Here is a 19,987-nt window from a genome sequence, read left to right as displayed (position 1 = left end):
ATACATGCCTGATAATAAGCAGCTCATGAATTTATTTTGTACTGACTCATGTTTGTGATTTTCAGCTGTCATAGGCTTGGCATCTTCAAAAAATAAATCTCCTGTGTTAAGCTATAGCAACACATTCCAATCAAACAGATAATACAGATAAGTAATGGCAACCAAGAAACTTTTATGTTGTCCACCTGCATACAACACCTGAACAACACTAGGCACATTACATTAAATTCTGGCACACACTGAAACCGGATGTCTGCATGGGTTTGTGCCAGTGGAGAAGAAGATTTAACTAAGAAAAATTAAGTTTGATTAAAAACACAAATAAAGGATAAAAAAATAATAGGTTCATCAGAACACAAAGCCATTTTCCCCAGAAATGGAAGCAACACTTGGATTTACAATGGTGTATAAACCATTATTTGCACGGCAGCTGAACAAATTCTACAAAAAGTAAATATGTTGAAATATTTTCTGAATCCCTTGACAGTGACTCTAGCAAAGGAGCAAACAAGTCCTCTAGTGGGAGGAACAGCAGGCAAGTTAGCCATAGCTGCTGTCATCTCCTCAGCACAGCATCATTGCATCTATAGCTGACTACAGTGGTGCCACAGTTACAGATAACAAATAGCCAGCAGTGTAGTACACCTTGTCTGGTGAATCAACTTCTCCCTGATGTCTTGAGGTGATGAATGTTGTCCTCAGTTTTTGGTGAGCTGTATTTGAAGTAATTACTTTTTATTGGTGATAGTTGTCGTGTGTGTGTATGTGTGTGTGTGTGTGTGTGTGTGTATGTCAGCAGGATCACAAAAGGTTTGAGTGAGCAAAGTTTTCTTTTCTTGGGTATACTAAATCTTTGTTGTGTTGCAAAAGTAGGCACCAAATTGGACCTTTGTGATACAGTTCCTGTTAGAGCATGCCAGCAATTACCAGAGTCATGGCAACAAATGTCCCTAAAAGATTAATGGACTTGAGTAAGAATATATCTGGTTTAAAGCATGAAATGTTAACTGTCAGAACTCAAATTAATTGCATTATTGGCTTAAGAAATGAATTTTCTACTAGCATCAGCGCTACTGCCAAGATGAAAACAAATTTAGAGACACATATTAGGGAATGTCAACAACAGAAAAAAGAAACAAATGCTAAAATACAGAGTTGCAAACTGCAATAAAGACATCAACTGGGGAGTTACTGGTGCATGATGAGATACATAAAAAATGTGAGCTAGTATGAGAGGAGGTCAGCGAATGATTTCATGAAGTAAATGTAACAGTTTATGGCAGAGGAATTTAAAACAATAAATCAACAAATCTCAGACACACAACTGAGGCTGACAGTATTATAACAAACTAAAGAATAGGATTTAATGGCCATTCCTAGTTCCACCTTTGCTAGTCTGGAGGGTCAAGTGACTGACTTAATAGAACAGAAGGCACAAAAGAAAACTGAATCAGCTGTCAGTTCAGCACAGTATGCAGCACTCACATACCCCGGAAAATCTGGGACAAGCTCTTGAAAATGAAAGAACAGCTAAATGAATGGCAACTAATGGGCAGTAGTGGACTGCCAGGAGAGGAATTGGGGAACTCCAACTAGTAAATGGAATAAGTTTTTCCAAGCAATTTCCAAAGTTCAAATCAGAGGGAGAAATAACCCCAATGTTTTTTAGAGTATTTTCTAGGTCACTGGTGAACTGTTGGGACCATTCAAGAAAAATTTCCCATATTCCGTCACACATCCTATTCACTACGGGTATGATTTATTTGCTAGTAATTGGAGAATTGTTAAACAGAATGGTAGGAAGTAAAGACTTGTGATATGTCTACTGCCCAACTCCTGGTAGTGGATGTATTATGTCATGCTAAGCACACTGCAGTTCATTACAGATGCTGTGTGCTTCATGTTGCTAATTACAGAGCTGGAGAAACTGTCAGTTACATTAAAGGTTGAATAACAGACGCTCCTCATACCAATGCTTTAATTACGATGGATCTCTCTACAGATCAATGGAAGGGTCTCTGTAATGTAGACATGATAAAAAGATACGTACTTCAACATTAATTTCCTGGAAAAGACTACTGCTAGGGACAAGTTCATCTGGTGATAAAATAGTGTTGCTTCTTCAACATATTTTACAATAAAATTATGTTAGATTTACTGCAGCTGGGTCATGAGGCAGTTAAAATAACAATATGATAAATGACAACAGTAATAAGCTAAGCACCAAGTCATAGCAAAACAGCTCTATGAATAAAATTCACTTAGAAAGTATGCGATATCAAAGTTTAAATATCAATAATACAAAATAAAATCCTACCTCTGTACCCGAGATGCACTGTTAAATTAAGAAACAAATACACATTTCTGTTTATGTGTTCATGGGGGGAAAATATTAGTAACATCATGTAAAATGGAAGGGTTATGCAGGCTGAAATAATCACGTACTATGGCACAATAACATTCAGGCTATACCCTAGTGAAGATGATGTATGAATAACCTAGCTTACAGCATTGCAATACTTATAGAAGCTTTTTTGAGCAGCCATAGTGGATATGCAAGTTCAAGATGTGGGAGTGAGTTCTAGATACCAAAAAAGGAGTAGGGCCTAGATTACATAAAATGGAAGGCAGATAGACACTTCATATGACATGGGATAATATACCCTACAGTTGTGTGTGAGAAAGGTGGGATGTACTGAAAGGGTGACCCATACTGAAAGTGGAGTGAGGGAAGGAATAAGGGGACTCTATGTCAGTGAAGAATTATAAGTATATAGGGAGTGTCTTTCTGCAATAAGTGGTGTCTTTGAGAGTGTTTATAAGGATAGTACATCATGGTTGAACTTTTTGGCTTACTCCAAACTAGCAAAGTAAACAAACTCACTGATGTATTGTAACTGTGAAAAAATTAAATGAAGAAGGAGATAGATGTCTGAGTTTTGTTATCCAATTGTGGCAGAAAGAGCATTAGTGGAATGGTAGCAGTAAAAGTGATAGAAGTTTACAAATACCCTTTAGAATGTGACTCCTCTGAGTTTAGAAGGGGGTGATGATGAATTCAGTGATACATATTTAAGTACATGTTGCAGAGCATATCCCAAGAGTCAGTTGGGGACAAACCTACTTCAATAATAAAGGATTACCACATTTTATTTTATGCATTGTGAAGAATACATATATATTTCAATTGGTAGACTATTAGCCACTGTGCAGGTGGTCACATATACACAAGGTGACAGAGATGTTGATTTTTGGCAAAGAGATGCAACATTTGCATTAATTAGATTTATTGTTGCATTGTCAATCCATGCTGGTATATCAATGTGTGCCTGCAAGCTATACTGTAGTGTTATCTTTGTATGTTTATTACAGAAAGTGTCAGATTCCATGATTTATCCAAGTTTAAGCCACTATCTTTAGTAATTAAAATGATCACCAACTAAATTTCAATTGATTATTTCACTAGTGAGTCCCAGAAAGATAAAGTTAAGGCTAAAATTTCAATGTTTTAATACGCCATAGAGTTCCCAGTGTCAGTACAGTTCTCTGTCACCACCTGTTTATTAGGCTGGGTGAACCAGGTGTATTTGCAATTTTCTGTGTATCTTACGTGGACTGTACATGCCATCTGTATGACATATGAAAAAGGCCACACTAACAGGGGATCTTGTAAATCCCAGACTGCTGAAGTGCCAAATCACTTTTAAGGAGCCCAGGTGTGCTGCTGTCTATAGTGGAAGGTGAAAAATCACTTTTGGTTTGTATTTGTTGAGAATCCATCTTGTTTTTGATGATAAGGCAGGCACATGGCAGGAAATCTATGCATTTAAAACTTTCCATGTCTTCTTCTGCATTCCTTATGCCCACCATTGGCTTCATTCATAGTGCCTTTTGTTACTGCTGTGTATCTGTGGCTGCATGCACGGCAGCACAGTCTGCATGTTTAAAAGGACAGAGTGAGTGCTGAAATGTGAGGAGTGTCCGTCATTTGGCTCACTATGAAGATGATTGAATGATACACAGCCAAAATATCAGAAGACATGGAATTTATATGGCTGCACGGCTGAAATTTAATGGAGCAGTCGTTGCACTGCAAAACATGAAGATGAACATTATAAAATGATGTTTTTAAAGTAGTTATCAGTAATGAACAAGAAAGAAATATTGTCAATATTTAGCAAGTTAAGTGCAAACGTACTTGTTCTTCTAGTAAGAAAGTGTCTGTTTATGGATTGTGTATTGTGTGGGAAATTTTCTGTTTCTTTTGCAGTCATGAGAGCAAAAGTGGATGCAGCATATATACAAGGCAGGGGTGATGAGCAACTGGATTTCAGTGCATGGAGACACCTGATGATCAGGGAAGCTATTCCATGAAAATGAAGTTCCACCTCAGTGATTCACTGTAGACCACAGAATCTCACCATGCAAGGCACTGGTCAGGATGTCACTTGTTAAGTGAAACTTACAGGAGATGTACAGAGTGAAATGGCAAAGGCTAATATGTATTGTGAAATTTTAAAATTGTATGCTGTAACATGGAACATATATAACAGAAGTGAAATACACTATGAGACAGAAGAAAATGAGGCACAATGAAGAAATTATCAAAACCAAATGGAAATCAGTAGATATGATTTACATGTGTGGACAAACATATGACTAATAGTTTCAGAGAAATTGGATGATTTATTTGAGATAAAGATTTCACAAATTGAACAAGTCAGTAATATGTTGGTCCACCTCTGGCCCTTATGCAAGTAGTTATTTGGTTTGAAACTGATTGACAGAGTTATTGGACTACCATCAGTAGTGGTGTGGAGTGCCATTTCTTTTCATAGCAGGATCCCTTTAGTTGTCATCCATGACATTCCTACAGGCAGTGGTACATCAATGCCCCATTTTGTTGACATTTATGGCAAGCCATCCTGGGCTTACATTCAGCAAGATAATAACGGCTCACACATGTTGGGAGTTTCTACTGCTTGCCTTCATGCTTGCCAAACCCTACCATGGCTAGTGAGGTCACTGGATACCTCCCTAACTGATAATGTTTGGAGCATTATGGGCAGGCCCCTCCAATCAGCTCTGGAGTCTGACTGTCTAACATGAAAGACAGAATTTGGAATGAAATTCCTCCAGAGGACATCCTACAACTCTATCAGTCAACACCAAGCTAATATTTGCTTGCGTAAGACCCAGAGGAGGGCCAGTGTGTTATTGACTTGCTGAGTTGTTGAAGCTCTTTCTCTTGAACAATTCATCAAATTTTTCTGAAATTGTAATCATTTGTTTGAATGTGCCCCACATCTACCAATTTCCATCCCATTCAGATAATTCCTTCATGGTGCATCATTTTATTTTATTTTATTTTGTTTTGTCTTAGAATGTACATGCATGATAAAGAAGCAGGATATGAATTTGTTTTGTAGTGTCTGGTGTTTGAGATTTCAAGCTGGAACAAACTTTGTGTCTTTGAGAAAGGAATCTGCTACCTCAAGATGTAGTAATACAATCCAATCAAACAGTTAATACAAACAAGTAACAGAAAGCACAAAAACTGTTATGCAGTCCACCTCCATCATGACATGAACAACAATCTACATCTACATCTACATTTATACTCCGCAAGCCACCCAACGGTGTGTGGCGGAGGGCACTTTACGTGCCACTGTCATTGCCTCCATTTCCTGTTCCAGTCGCGTATGGTTCGTGGGAAGAACGACTGTCTGAAAGCCTCCGTGTGCGCTCTAATCTCTCTAATTTTACATTCTTGATCTCCTCGGGAGGTATAAGTAGGGGGAAGCAATATATTCGATACCTCATCCAGAAACGCACCCTCTCGAAACCTGGCGAGCAAGCTACACCGCGATGCAGAGCGCCTCTCTTGCAGAGTCTGCCACTTGAGTTTATTAAACATCTCCGTAACACTATCAAGGTTACCAAATAACCCTGTGACGAAACGCGCCGCTCTTCTTTGGATCTTCTCTATCTCCTCCGTCAAACCGATCTGGTACGGATCCCACACTGATGAGCAATACTCAAGTATAGGTCGAACGAGTGTTTTGTAAGCCACCTCCTTTGTTGATGGACTACATTTTCTAAGCACTCTCCCAATGAATCTCAACCTGGTACCCGCCTTACCAACAATTAATTTTATATGATCATTCCACTTCAAATCGTTCCGCATGCATACTCCCAGATATTTTACAGAAGTAACTGCTACCAGTGTTTGTTCCGATATCATATAATCATACAATAAAGGATCCTTCTTTCTATGTATTCGCAATACATTACATTTGTCTATGTTAAGGGTCAGTTGCCACCCCCTGCACCAAGTGCCTATCCGCTGCAGATCTTCCTGCATTTCGCTACAATTTTCTAATGCTGCAACTTCTCTGTATACTACAGCATCATCCGCGAAAAGCCGCGTGGAACTTCCGACACTATCTACTAGGTCATTTATATATATTGTGAAAAGCAATGGTCCCATAACACTCCCCTGTGGCACGCCAGAGGTTACTTTAACGTCTGTAGACGTCTCTCCATTGATAACAACATGCTGTGTTCTGTTTGCTAAAAACTCTTCAATCCAGCCACACAGCTGGTCTGATATTCCGTAGGCTCTTACTTTGTTTATCAGGCAACAGTGCGGAACTGTATCGAACGCCTTCCAGAAGTCAAGAAAAATAGCATCTACCTGGGAGCCTGTATCTAATATTTTCTGGGTCTCATGAACAAATAAAGCGAGTTGGGTCTCACACGATCGCTGTTTCCGGAATCCATGTTGATTCCTACATAGTAGATTCTGGGTTTCCAAAAACGACATAATACTCGAGCAAAAAACATGTTCTAAAATTCTACAACAGATCGACATCAGAGATATAGGTCTATAGTTTTGCGCATCTGCTCGATGACCCTTCTTGAAGACTGGGACTATCTGTGCTCTTTTCCAATCATTTGGAACCCTCCGTTCCTCTAGAGAAGGGGGGCAAGTTCTTTCGCGTACTCTGTGTAGAATTGAATTGGTATCCCGTCAGGTCCAGTGGACTTTCCTCTATTGAGTGATTCCAGTTGCTTTTCTATTCCTTGGACACTTATTTCGATGTCAGCCATTTTTTCGTTTGTGCGAGGATTTAGAGAAGGAACTGCAGTGCGCTCTTCCTCTGTGAAACAGCTTTGGAAAAAGGTGTTTAGTATTTCAGCTTTACGCGTGTCATCCTCTGTTTCAATGCCATCATCATCCCGTAGTGTCTGGATATGCTGTTTCGAGCCACTTACTGATTTAACGTAAGACCAGAACTTCCTAGGATTTTCTGTCAAGTCGGTACATAACAATAGGTGTGTTACAATCCAGTATACTGTGTGACACATTTGGCAAGGTGTTGGAAGTATATGCTGCATAAAGATGGACTGCGACAAATTGGGTATGTAGTGGAATATGACTTTGGGAAGGTTGGGAAGGATATGGTTAGGATCTTGCTCATTTCTCAGCCTGAAGATTAACGCTTGAACCAAATTTGTTTAGTCATTCCAATCTGGGACGCTATTGTGTGACGAGAATGAGTTGTGAGAGGATTAGGGTTGTGGCGGTCATCGACCACCGGAATAGAGCAGAGTGGTATCTCTGTGCACTGACACGCTCTTAGGACGCGGGTCTTGGCACGTGCCTTTGTTCAGTTGTGTGTACGTTTCAACCGGTGACTCTCGCGAGACCTTGTTTATGTGTGTATATGAGTAATTGAGCAGTTAGAATAAATGTGAGTTTCATACAATTGGTGTTGAGGTTATTACGGCAGGTAAGCGATCTGATTCCCATAGTGGTGACCCCAGACTTTTTCGATATGACCACAGTACGTGCGTTTCTCATCTTTCCTCCTGCCACCGTTATGCACCGATGAACCACCACGTGATTTGTGACCCGGAGCTCGCCATGAGTGTGCCTACAATTTCATTCATGGATGAATTGCCAGTAATTCAGCCATTGACGGCTCTGACTACAGTGTTAAACCTGTGTGCACAACATAACCCCACTAGTACAGTCCACACACCGTGGCCCGCACATGTTGCAGTGCATCCAAACGTGTGGCAGTTTCCGGACTTCATACTGCAGGTGAAACAAGAACTCCCCTCACCACAGTGCTCAGCAACATCCCGTATGAATATGTTATATACCAGCCTGACACACGACCAGGTACTTTCGCCCCAAGCGCATACCACCACGTTCCCGACATACCAACAGCAATTGGTCCTCGCCTATCCATCTAGTGCCCAAGAAGGATGGTTCATTTTGTTTGTGTGGTGACTACCGACAGTTGAACGCCAGAACGATTTTAGACAACTACCCTATACCAAACATACAAGATTTAGCCCAACTCCATGGTGCATGCGTTTTCAGTGTACTTGATTGCCAAAAAGTGTACCATCAGATCCCCATGTACCAGTACGACATCCCTAAAACAGCAATTATCACCCATTTTGGACTGTACGAATACTGTTACATGCTGTACAGCCTCAAAAACGCCAAACTGACTTGGCAACGGTTTATCATCTCCATCCTTTTCTCACTGCCATACTGTTACACGTATTTGGACGACATCCTCGTTTCATCAACTACCCTCGAGGAACACGAACAGCACCTATCAACAGTTCTAAGTATTCTCTCCGAGAATGGAGTCCATATCAACGACGATAAATCTCAGTTGCGGTCCGCTAGTGTGACATTTTTGGGCTATACTGTTTCCACGGAAGGGACCTGCCCCATGTCAGAAAGAGTCGCCTTTATACGTGACCTCCCCCTGCTGGAGACTTACTGTGACCTACGTCATTTTTTAGGGATGATAAATTTTTTCCGGCGGCACATCCCACACGCTCCATTGACCGATGCACTCATCGGAAAGAATACTTCAGGGCTCCGCAAGGTCCCATGGGGCGACGACATGCGACGCGCATTCGATGCACTAAAAACGGCACTAGCGAATGCTGTCACGCTGGTGCACCCGGTATCTGATGCCCCAATATCAATCACAGCTCACGCAAGTGACGCTGTGCTTCTGCAGCAGGTGGCAGGCTCCGCACAACCACTATGTTTCTTCTTGCGGGAGTTGTGAGCCTCCCAGAGTAAGTGGTCCACTTTCGACCAAGAACTCTTTGCTATGTACGAGGCAGTTTGGCATTTCTGAGAGGACATTGAGGGTAGGTCAGTGACCATATATACAGACCACAAACTGTTGGCGGACGCTGTGCATTGTCCCACAACTGACCTTCCCGCCGTTTCAGACACATGGGCCTAATATGTCAATTCACAACAGACGTCTGTTATATCAAGGGTGCGGACAACGTCATTGCTGACTACATGTCATGGGTTGGTACGATCTCATTTTCTTGGGACTTCGATGACCTAGCTGCCCAGCAACAAGCGGATGACGACATTCAACAGTTACTGAATAGCGAGTCCACCTCACTCTCAATTGAGCCCCTCTGAATTCCAGGTTCGGCCTTACCAGTCCTCTGTGATGTCTCCACAGGTACTGCCCACCCCCTAGTACCGGCTGCCTTGCGCCGTAAGTTATTTGCCGCTATCCACGATCTAGTACATCCCAGTTTTTGGGCTACCACATGCCTCATAACAGAGTGATTCGTATGGACTGGGGTTAGAGCAGACTGCTAAAACTGGACATGGACATGCATACCTTGCCAACGCGCTAAGGTCAGCCATCATGCATACCCACCATTGGGCTCGTTTGAGGTACTGGAAGGCAGGTTTCATCACGTCCATCTTGACTTGGTCGGACCGCTCCTTCCTTCCGAGGGTTTCCGATACATTTTATCTATCATTGACCATGTTAGTTGGAGGGTGGAGGTGATTCCAATAACAGACATTACTGCCGACTGTCACACGGGCCTTCATCTCCTCCTGGATCGCACGGTTCGGTTGCCCGTCTCCGGTCACGACAGACCAAGGACGACAATTTGAAGCTGTGCTCTTTGGCAAATTATGCGATCTATGTGGTGCAAACAAATTACATACAACCGCCTACCACCCGCAGGGCAATGGGTTGGTTGAGCACTGGCACCGCACGTTAAAAGCAGTGCTGATGTGCCACAACAGATCTTGGTCTGAAGCCCTCCCCTGGGTACTACTAGGTGTCCGTTCTGCTTACAAAGACGATTTGCAAGCCGTCCTAACAGAATTGTTGTACGGGAAACCCCTCGTCCTCCCAGCACAATTTGTCGAGGATTCCGATCCTCCCCCGCAGTCAGAACTTCCGACGCTTATAGAACGTGTCTCACACTTTGCTGCGAATGTACGCCCCCCACCCCCACAAGCACATACAATTCCTCCTGTATTCATGCACAAAGACCTACAAGTTTGCAAGTGCATGATGCTGCGTGATGATACGGTACAACCTGCACTACACCCGCCCTACTCAGGCCCACACAAAGTGCCACAGAACTTTGGCATTCTGTGCAACGGTAGAATACAAATAGTGTCTGTCTCGTGCCTTAAACCAGCTTGGTGCCTCAACGATGAGGCAACTTCAGAATACAACTTCCACCCCAACCACACTCTCATGCCACCTTCCATCTCTAATACCACAAATGCGCCGAACCCCCCCTCTGGTACCCGTGATGTGTGTGACGATGAGTGTGACACCAGTGGTTCATGTTCTCCCTCCAGCTCAGAGGCTGCAGGAAAGGTCGCGTAAGGTGTCGAAATTCCCATTTCCTAAGACTGGAGGGCAATGTGCATCTGAGTTGCTCGGCCTTGTGCATATGGATTTATGTGGCCCCATGGAGCAATTGTCACATGGTATGGCTAAGTACATCATGTATGTACTAGTGGATGATTATTCCAAAAGGACATTCTGTTACTTTCTCAAGAGTAAAGATCAAACATTTGAATTTTTCTGTGAGTTTAAAACTTAGGTAGAAAATAGAATTGGTGCAAAGATAAAATCAATTAGATCTGACAATGGCAGTGAATTTGTGAACTCAAATTTCGATTTATTGCTTAGGGAGAATGGAATAGAGCATCAGATTAGTGTGACCTATAGCCCAGAACAGAATGGGGCTGTGGAGAGGACCAACAGATCAATTTGTAAGATGGCATGGTGCATACTATTTGAATCTGGTCTGCCTAAGCAGTATTGGGCAGAAGCATGCCATACAGCTGTTTACATAAAGAACCATGTTCCACACAGAGCAGTTAATGGTAAGACTCCACAGGAATTATGGGCTGGAAAAGTATCTCATTTGAACCATTTAATGGTGTTTGGTAGTCAAGCTCTTCTCCAGATACCAGCTCAAAACAGAAGAAAGTGGGAGCCAAAGCTAAAGAACTTGTTTTTGTAGGTTATGATGAAATGAACAAAGGTTATAGACTAACTGATCCACAGAGCTCCAAGAAAATAGTGAAAGGCAGGAGTGCTGTTTTTGTGCTGAATGGGTGCTGACTGACAATACCAGGACACCTGCTGTTAATAATGAAGATTACTTTATGTTCTGGTCAAATAAACAGTATACTTGAATGGGGAGAGGCAGAGGAAGAAGAAGAAGTCAGCAGTGCTGGAAGTGACAGAGATCAAGACCCACACTACATCCCAGATGCTCAGTCTGTGGCAGACACAGAAGAGACTGAGGTGCAGCTGATTGACCCTGATGCTTCAGAAGAGGACCAACCAGTCAGAAGGTCAGCCTATTTACCCAAACCCAAGGAGTACCCGAATTATGTCATCTATTTGGTAAATGATTTTTCTATTTTGGGAGAAGATCCTGTGAACTTGGAGGATGCCACGTCGAGGAGTGACAAAGAAGACTGGATAATGGCCATGAAAGAGGAAATTAAGTGTTTCCAGAACAATGGTGTTTGGGAACTTGTGGATCCACCAAAGAGTAATAAAAGTATTGTAGGTAAAAAGTGGGTATTTAAGCTGGAAAAGAATATGGATGGTACAGCACTCCACCATGCTAGACTACTTGTTGCTAAAAGGTTTACAAAAAAAATTGGTATTGATTATTGCAAGACTTTTTCACCTGTTGTGAGACATAGCACTCTTAGAGCTCTCATTAGCTTAACTGTAAATCTTGATCTTAAGAGCTATCTTTTTGATATTAAGACTGCTTTTCTGTATGGGGACTTGGAGGAAACTATTCTCATGAAGCAACCAGATGGTTTTGTTTTGAAAGGGAGTGCAGGTAAAGTCTATAAACTAACTAAGGCCATTTACACTTTGAAACAATCAGCCAGACAATGGAATGAAAAGGCAAAATGTATGCTTTTAGATCTAGGTTATGTTGCAAATACCAATGAAGGTTGTGCATTCATTAAATGGTCAGGTAAAAATGTTGCAATTCTTGCTTTGTACGTAGATGATTTTTATGTCTTGTGTCATAACAGTGTGATGAAAGATAAGTTGTATCAGGGATTGTCTGAGAATTTTGAAGTTAAAGACCTAGGAGAAGCAAAGTCCTGTATGGGTATGTGTATAACCAGAAACTGGGAGGAAGGTAGTTTAAAACTTGACCAGAATGGTTATATTGCAGATGTGCTGAAAAGCTTTGATATGGTCAATTGTGCTCCTGTTAGAATTGCAATGGAAGCTGGATTAAAGCTTTGGGATATGCAGGGTGATAAAGTTCCAGTGCCATATCAAGAACTTATAGGTTGTTTGCTGTATATCAGTACTAATACAAGACCCGACATATCTTATGCAGCAATTGTTTTCAGCCAGTATAATTGTAAGTTTACTAGTGTTCACTGGAAGGCAGCAAAGATGGTGCTTCGTTATCTCAAGGGTACTACAGATTATGGCATTGCGTTTGACAAAGGAGATTTCAAGGATCTGAATATAACTAGTTTTGTTGATTCGAATTTTGTAGATGATTTAACTACAGGGTTGTCACAACATGGAAGTGTTTTTATTTTGGGGAAAAACATAATTTCATGGAAGAGCAAGAAACTGAAGGATGTAACAACCTCAACTACTGAAGCTAAATATGCAGCTTTGAATTCTGCAGCCAAATAGGCACTTTATTTGAGACTGCTAATAAGTGAATTGTTAAATAATACACTCCTGGAAATGGAAAAAAGAACACATTGACACCGGTGTGTCAGACCCACCATACTTGCTCCGGACACTGCGAGAGGGCTGTACAAGCAATGATCACACGCACGGCACAGCGGACACACCAGGAACCGCGGTGTTGGCCGTCGAATGGCGCTAGCTGCACAGCATTTGTGCACCGCCGCCGTCAGTGTCAGCCAGTTTGCCGTGGCATACGGAGCTCCTTCGCAGTCTTTAACACTGGTAGCATGCCGCGACAGCGTGGACGTGAACCGTATGTGCAGTTGACGGACTTTGAGCGAGGGCGTATAGTGGGCATGCGGGAGGCCGGGTGGACGTACCACCGAATTGCTCAACACGTGGGGCGTGAGGTCTCTACAGTACATCGATGTTGTCGCCAGTGGTCGGCGGAAGGTGCACGTGCCCGTCGACCTGGGACCGGACCGCAGCGACGCACGGATGCACGCCAAGACCGTAGAATCCTACGCAGTGCCGTAGGGGACCGCACCGCCACTTCCCAGCAAATTAGGGACACTGTTGCTCCTGGGGTATCGGCGAGGACCATTCGCAACCGTCTCCATGAAGCTGGGCTACGGTCCTGCACACCGTTAGGCCGTCTTCCGCTCACGCCCCAACATCGTGCAGCCCACCTCCAGTGGTGTCGCGACAGGCGTGAATGGAGGGACGAATGGAGACGTGTCGTCTTCAGCAATGAGAGTCGCTTCTGCCTTGGTGCCAATGATGGTCGTATGCGTGTTTGGTGCCGTGCAGGACTGCATACGACCGAGGCACACAGGGCCAACACCCGGCATCATGGTGTGGGGAGCGATCTCCTACACTGGCCGTACACCACTGGTGATCGTCGAGGGGACACTGAATAGTGCACGGTACATCCAAACCGTCATCGAACCCATCGTTCTACCATTCCTAGACCGGCAAGGGAACTTGCTGTTCCAACAGGACAATGCACGTCCGCATGTATCCCGTGCCACCCAACGTGCCCTAGAAGGTGTAAGTCAACTACCCTGGCCAGCAAGATCTCCGGATCTGTCCCCCATTGAGCATGTTTGGGACTGGATGAAGCGTCGTCTCACACGGTCTGCACCTCCAGCACGAACGCTGGTCCAACTGAGGCGCCAGGTGGAAATGGCATGGCAAGCCGTTCCACAGGGCTACATCCAGCATCTCTACGATCGTCTCCATGGGACAATAGCAGCCTGCATTGCTGCGAAAGGTGGATATACACTGTACTAGTGCCGACATTGTGCATGCTCTGTTGCCTGTGTCTATGTGCCTGTGGTTCTGTCAGTGTGATCATGTGATGTATCTGACCCCAGGAATGTGTCAATAAAGTTTCCCCTTCCTGGGACAATGAATTCACGGTGTTCTTATTTCAATTTCCAGGAGTGTAAGCACCAAAATCTTGTAATCATTTTCACTGAACAACCAGAGTTCTATCAGACTGTCACAAAATTCTGTGCTGCATTCTAGATTAAAACATGTTTGGGCTAAATGTGTTAAAAGAAATGAGATTGTTGTTAAGTATTTGCACTCAAAGGAAATGCCTGCTGATGTATTAACTAAACCACGTGCCAGAGAGCAACACATGTATCTTGTACATAAATTGAAATTGTCATCAGATTAAGTGGTAGTGTTATGTTGGTAATCTGGCTCCTTGGTTCTCTTGTTTGTATACGTTGAGTATGACAAGTAGACTATCTTTGCTCTTGATGTTCACTTTCTTAAGTATGCTACATGAAATGTATTGTTGTCATAGTATAAGTATTTTGAACAATCTGTTACTTATCTTTTTCAGTGCCTAACCTTGCTCTGCTAACATTATTCCACAATTAAGTTGAAGCATTGTTATTCTAACCAACACAGGTTCCTCATCTGAAACTCGGCCATGGACTGACTGTCTCATGACCAAAAATCAGGCCCTTATATATGCTCACAATAATAGGGGCCAAACCTACACATTGTTCAAAGTTAAATTTACAGAAATTGCAATTAAAACTTAAGGGTTGGGCCAAATTATTTGTTTAAATCATGAAATTAACAAATATAGTTACATAAACAATACTTTTGACAAAACTGGTAATTACTTTGGAAGTAATTAAGGGCTGGTTTTGCTAAAATGTTTTCGAAGAGAGCCAAATAGATCCTTTAAGATTACTAACATTTCGTCTTCCAAATGTTTATAATTAGTACCAGATTTATATTTGTTTATACATCAACAACATAATTTAAGTTACGATACAATCACTGATTCACCCTATAATGAAAGATACTAACTAGTAATAGTCAAAATAAATTAGATAATCACTTACATACCTAAAACTTAGCACAAAATTAGAGATGCTGTTATATTCTTTAAAACTGAGGGCCAACCTTCCTCTTATAAGAAAATGCAGATTATATTCATCTATGTAATGGTAAATAGTTAAAAGTGAAAACACAAATTTAAGGAGGCAGATGGTAAAACAAGAGGGGAATTAAAATTATCACAGCTTGCTTCATCACATCACATCCTCATTGGACTGAGCAGATAGATATTGCAAATGGCTAACTGGGCAATTCAATGACCACAAGCGACCCCAGAAATTGGGTTTAAAATCTACACACAAACAAATATTACATAAGAAATGTTATCAAAAACTAGAGAACATATGTTTTTTTCAAATTTATTCTTATGTGAACTGGCCATACGATAATTCCCATACAAAATATTTACATACAGTCCATTGTAGAATATCACAAAAAAATCCACAAATTGTACTTTTAACAGAAAATTAGGCATCTTCATCATAAGTGATGTCCTTTTTGGGTAAGTGGAGATTAAATTAATTTTTTTACAAGCATTTTCAGACTTTTAATGAGCTTTTACACACTTTCTCACCAAGTTGTCCGTGCCTTCAACAGGCCCCACCTGGTTCCAGTGGCACTTAAGGACCAAGTCAAAGATGAATTAGATCACCTCATGGAATCTGACATTGTTCAGCCTATCACATCAAGTGAATGGTCTACCACCTTAGTTATAGAAAAGAAACCATCATGCTGGTTAAGCCACTGCAGAGATTTTAAAGTTTCTGTGAACACACAGTCAACAGTGGATACATACCCGATACTGTTCCTAGAAGAACCCTTTGCAAAGTTTTCCTGTAACTAACACATGCAGCATGAAGGCTGTAGCCCCAGATCCTGTTTTGTGGCAGGTCATAACATTCGTTCAACACAGTTGGCCAGATTCACCACTTTCTCATATGTTCAACCCTTTGTGTAATTTTACACCTTTTGACATCGGTTCTCTGGGTGGACAGTGTTCTGCTTTTAGACACAGATCATGCTGTCTCTCAGGTAGTGGTCCCTTAGTGCTTCATTCAGAGGTTCTCCATTTATTACATGTAGATCTTTGGTGAGTATCACACACAAAGGTGTTGCCCATTGACATGTTTTGGCTTGGCTTGGTCAGTGATGTTACCAGCCTGGTTGCCTACTGTTCACAGTGTGTGATGCACCAAGCAGCTCCCAAACCATCATTGTCTCCTCAGCTGAGGCCATTGCATGCATGGGACCACACACATGTGGATTTTGTTGGCTGCTTTCTCAGTGTTTATTGGCTGGCGATAACTGATCCACGTTCTCATTTTCTGTATGTCTTTCATTGCGATTCCACATTCACAAGTGCCACCATTGCAGCCTTGTCCAAATTTTTTTCACTCAAAGGTGTGCCCATGACGTTAGTGTCTGATAATGGTCTACAATTTGTATTGCAAGAGTTTGCGGCATTTTGCGATCTGTCACATCTTTGCCCTACCATCTCATCTTCAATCTAATGGTGAGGCAGAATGCCTAGTGCAATCGTTCAAAACTCAGAGAAAAAAGTATGTTGCCAACTATTTATCTGAAATTGCCTTAGATTGGTTCCTCTCCCTGTACCATTTCATGCCATTTTGGTGAGGAAAGTTTGGCGGTGCTACTGTATGGGTGCCTGTTGAGGACACTGCTACACCTCCTGCGCCATCCACCTGTACATCAACCTGTGCAGCCACTGCACCTCTTCCAGCCAGGTGCAGCTGTGGGCATGCACGGCTTCAGATGTTGCCCTAAATGAAGTCCGGTTGTCATGTCAGATGCAGGGTGCAACATATCTGCAACATCCACATGGAGGATGGCCTCTGCTCAAGGCACTATAATCAGTTTTGCCTTCACATGGATGGCCGCATGTCCCATGTCACACCATTGCCTCTGAGCCTGTCCACAACGGGCATCACGTCACCTGCTGCTGACAGTTCTCCACGCCTACATGGGCGAGGGCATCTGTCCTTGGTGGCTGAACCAGCAGTTCCTGCATTGCTTCTGATGCCATCATCAGGGATTCTGTCACCCATTCCTGAGCAACCACTGATACCAGTATCATCAGCATTGCAAGCACCATCCCTGAAGCCAATCCCAAGGTCAACATGGAAATAGCTCCGGCATCAGCAGTGTTGCTGTATGGTTTGACACTGGAAGGTGGCTGCAAAATGTGTCCACGCCCAAAACAGATGACACCATTCACTCCCACTGCAGTATGCCACCCTAGCCAGAGCCCAGCAAACAGCATGAACATCTCAAGAATCCATGATCTCTGTAAGAAAGCAAGAGTGCAGCGATGTATGTGGGTACTTCCAAAAGGCTGCATGTGCAACTCAGAGAAAGAGAGAGAGAGAAAGAGAGGGGGGGGGGGGGGGGAGGTGTAAAGCAAGAAGAGAGAGGGGGCAAGGGAGGGAGGGAGGGAGGGAAATCACCATCAGAGCCAGTGACAGGCCCAAACTATTTAAGGCTAGCTGAGCTACTCTCAGCCACAGTTCTCTATGTCTGTTGCTGCAGCTTTTTGTGTACATAATTGGTTCCTGCTGAGTGTTACTTAAATACTGTGCTCCACTTGTTAATGCTTCTGTGGAATAAAGTTGTGTTCAGTCTACATTAACCTCATTTAGTTGCAGTTGATGAGCAACCAGTTCTCAATAGTGTACAGAGCATCCTGCAAGATCTTAAAATATGAAATTGAGATAATGACAACAAAAAACAAAAAATGTTTTTGCTCCTATTTTTTCTAGATTTATCATCAATTAAAACAAGTTCACATTTTACAGAACTGAATAAACAGACCCACTGACAATGGCACAAATGTACAGAAACATGTTTGGGTATCTATGTATAAACAGCGTTCTGGGCAGCAGGTGGACCTTCCATCCAGTGATTACATCTGCAAACATGACAAATGCAAGAGCAGCAAAACGAAATAATGAACACTAGTTTACTGTTATTTTAATTAAGTTTTTTACCAATTTTACAACTTCCTCCTAAAGTTCCTCCATTAATGCTTCATTCTTTATTTCTACTACAGGCAAGCAGTACAAAGTCATGAGTAAAACTATGATATTTGCAGGTAAGTTCCAGTAACATGTAGGCCATTCCTTCTTTGTTTCCCCAGTACAAAGCACACTGCAAAAATATGTTGGTGATACAGATTCTCCTTGTCAGCCAAGTGACAATTCATGTAGATTACTCTGTTATATAATTCCATTCACGTTATGAAAATGGTCTATTGTGCTGTATTCATATCTAAATCAGATTTCTCCTTTACCTGTTTAAGATCTATCCTTTTTTCCTACATGGTTTGTGATAATTGTAGTGAATATCTTGTGTATAATTTAATGGAAGCTGATGGACCTACAGTTCTTTATGTTCTGCCTGTCTACTTCCTCATGAAGAGAAATAGTTACAACAGTGTTCCAGGACAGGGAAATTGCCTTCTTTGCCAACATTCATAAATGATCTTGCAAGCTCCTTTTGAAGAACTTTTCCTTCAGATTTAATAATTTCTATTGGCACCATCAACCCCCCCCCCCTCCCCCTCTTCAGGTGCCTATGCAGGGGCCAGGGGTCCCACCCAGCTTCCCAGCTTCTGGGGCTCTGTGCCACACCCTCTGTGTTTCCCATGTTCAACAAATCCATTGAGCCTTGGGGCAACTATATGGCTCATCTGGAACAAACCTTTATTGCTCATGATGTCACTGGTAACGTCCAGCATCATGCATCTTTTCTCGCCTTTGTGGGCCGAGGAGTTTATCACCTTCTGCAACAGTTGCATCTCGATACAGAACTTCATGCTCTCTCCTACGAGGCATTGACTTCTAGCCTCTTGGATTATTTTGACTCTCAGATCCACATGGTGGATCTGTTCATCTGTTGTCAGAAGCTTCCCGTGCAGTCATAGAGGGAATGGATTGCTATGCTGCAAAGTCTCTCCTGTAACTGTCACTTTTTCTGTGGCAACACCCACTGCAAGCGGTCTTATGGTTCTGCACTCATTCATGATATGATTCTTCTCCCTGCCCTGGATGATACCTTATGGACTCATCTTCTGAAGCTGAAAGATCCCTCTTTAGACACCTTTTTATCCATTACCTGTGCTTATGAGCAGTTCTTTTGCTCTGCTTCCACACTGCAGTCCCCGGCACAGGTCTTCGCCCGTTGCCCCCCATGATGCCAGTTCACATCACCGCAACCATGCCGGAGGCCACCTCCTGAGGCTGCACCAACCCTCCAGGACCAGGGTGCTGGTCCCCACCTGTGCCAATGGTGGCAGCAGCAGCAGTGACAATGGTTGCCCTCCTGTAGTCAATGCTTCGTCACACATCAGAGGAAGATTGCCACTTCTGGAGGGTGACCTGTTTGGCCTGTGGAAAGCAGGGTCACAAAGCTGAGGTCTGTCGGTTGTCATTGATGACCGTGGACCACACTGCTTTGGACACCGCCGACTCCATGGATGAGACGGACCTGCTGCCACCAATTTCCTTTGTGCAGTCAGTTTTCTGCACACGATGGAACGATCACTCTGACTGTGTGGGTGGACAGCACTCCTCTCCCTTTTC

General features: G+C 42.8%; 2 protein-coding genes across 6 annotated transcripts in view; one reads left to right on the top strand and one right to left on the bottom strand.

The window, feature by feature from the left end:
- LOC124614045 (juvenile hormone esterase-like) overlaps nucleotides 1–19,987 on the bottom strand; it is a 496,653-nt gene that overhangs the window by 19,256 nt on the left and 457,410 nt on the right. The gene's annotated exons all lie outside the window — the stretch shown is intronic.
- LOC124613728 (uncharacterized mitochondrial protein AtMg00810-like) lies at nucleotides 11,484–13,025 on the top strand. Its single transcript, XM_047142447.1, has 2 exons — nucleotides 11,484–11,949; nucleotides 12,283–13,025. The coding sequence occupies exons 1-2, from the start codon at nucleotides 11,484–11,486 to the stop codon at nucleotides 13,023–13,025; spliced, it is 1,209 nt and encodes a 402-aa protein (XP_046998403.1).

This window comes from Schistocerca americana, chromosome 4 (genome assembly GCF_021461395.2).
Source record: "Schistocerca americana isolate TAMUIC-IGC-003095 chromosome 4, iqSchAmer2.1, whole genome shotgun sequence".
Lineage (NCBI taxonomy): Eukaryota > Metazoa > Arthropoda > Insecta > Orthoptera > Acrididae > Schistocerca > Schistocerca americana.
Note: the sequence above shows the minus strand (reverse complement) of the source record. Positions and strands in the feature narration are given on the sequence as shown.

Coding starts and splice junctions, on each gene's coding strand:
- LOC124613728 (XM_047142447.1), top strand. CDS start 11,484: ATGAAGATTACTTTATGTTCTGGTCAAATAAACAGTATACTTGAATGG. Junction 11,950..12,282: donor GCTGGAAAAGAATATGGATG/GTACAGCACTCC, acceptor GTATGCTTTTAG/ATCTAGGTTATGTTGCAAAT.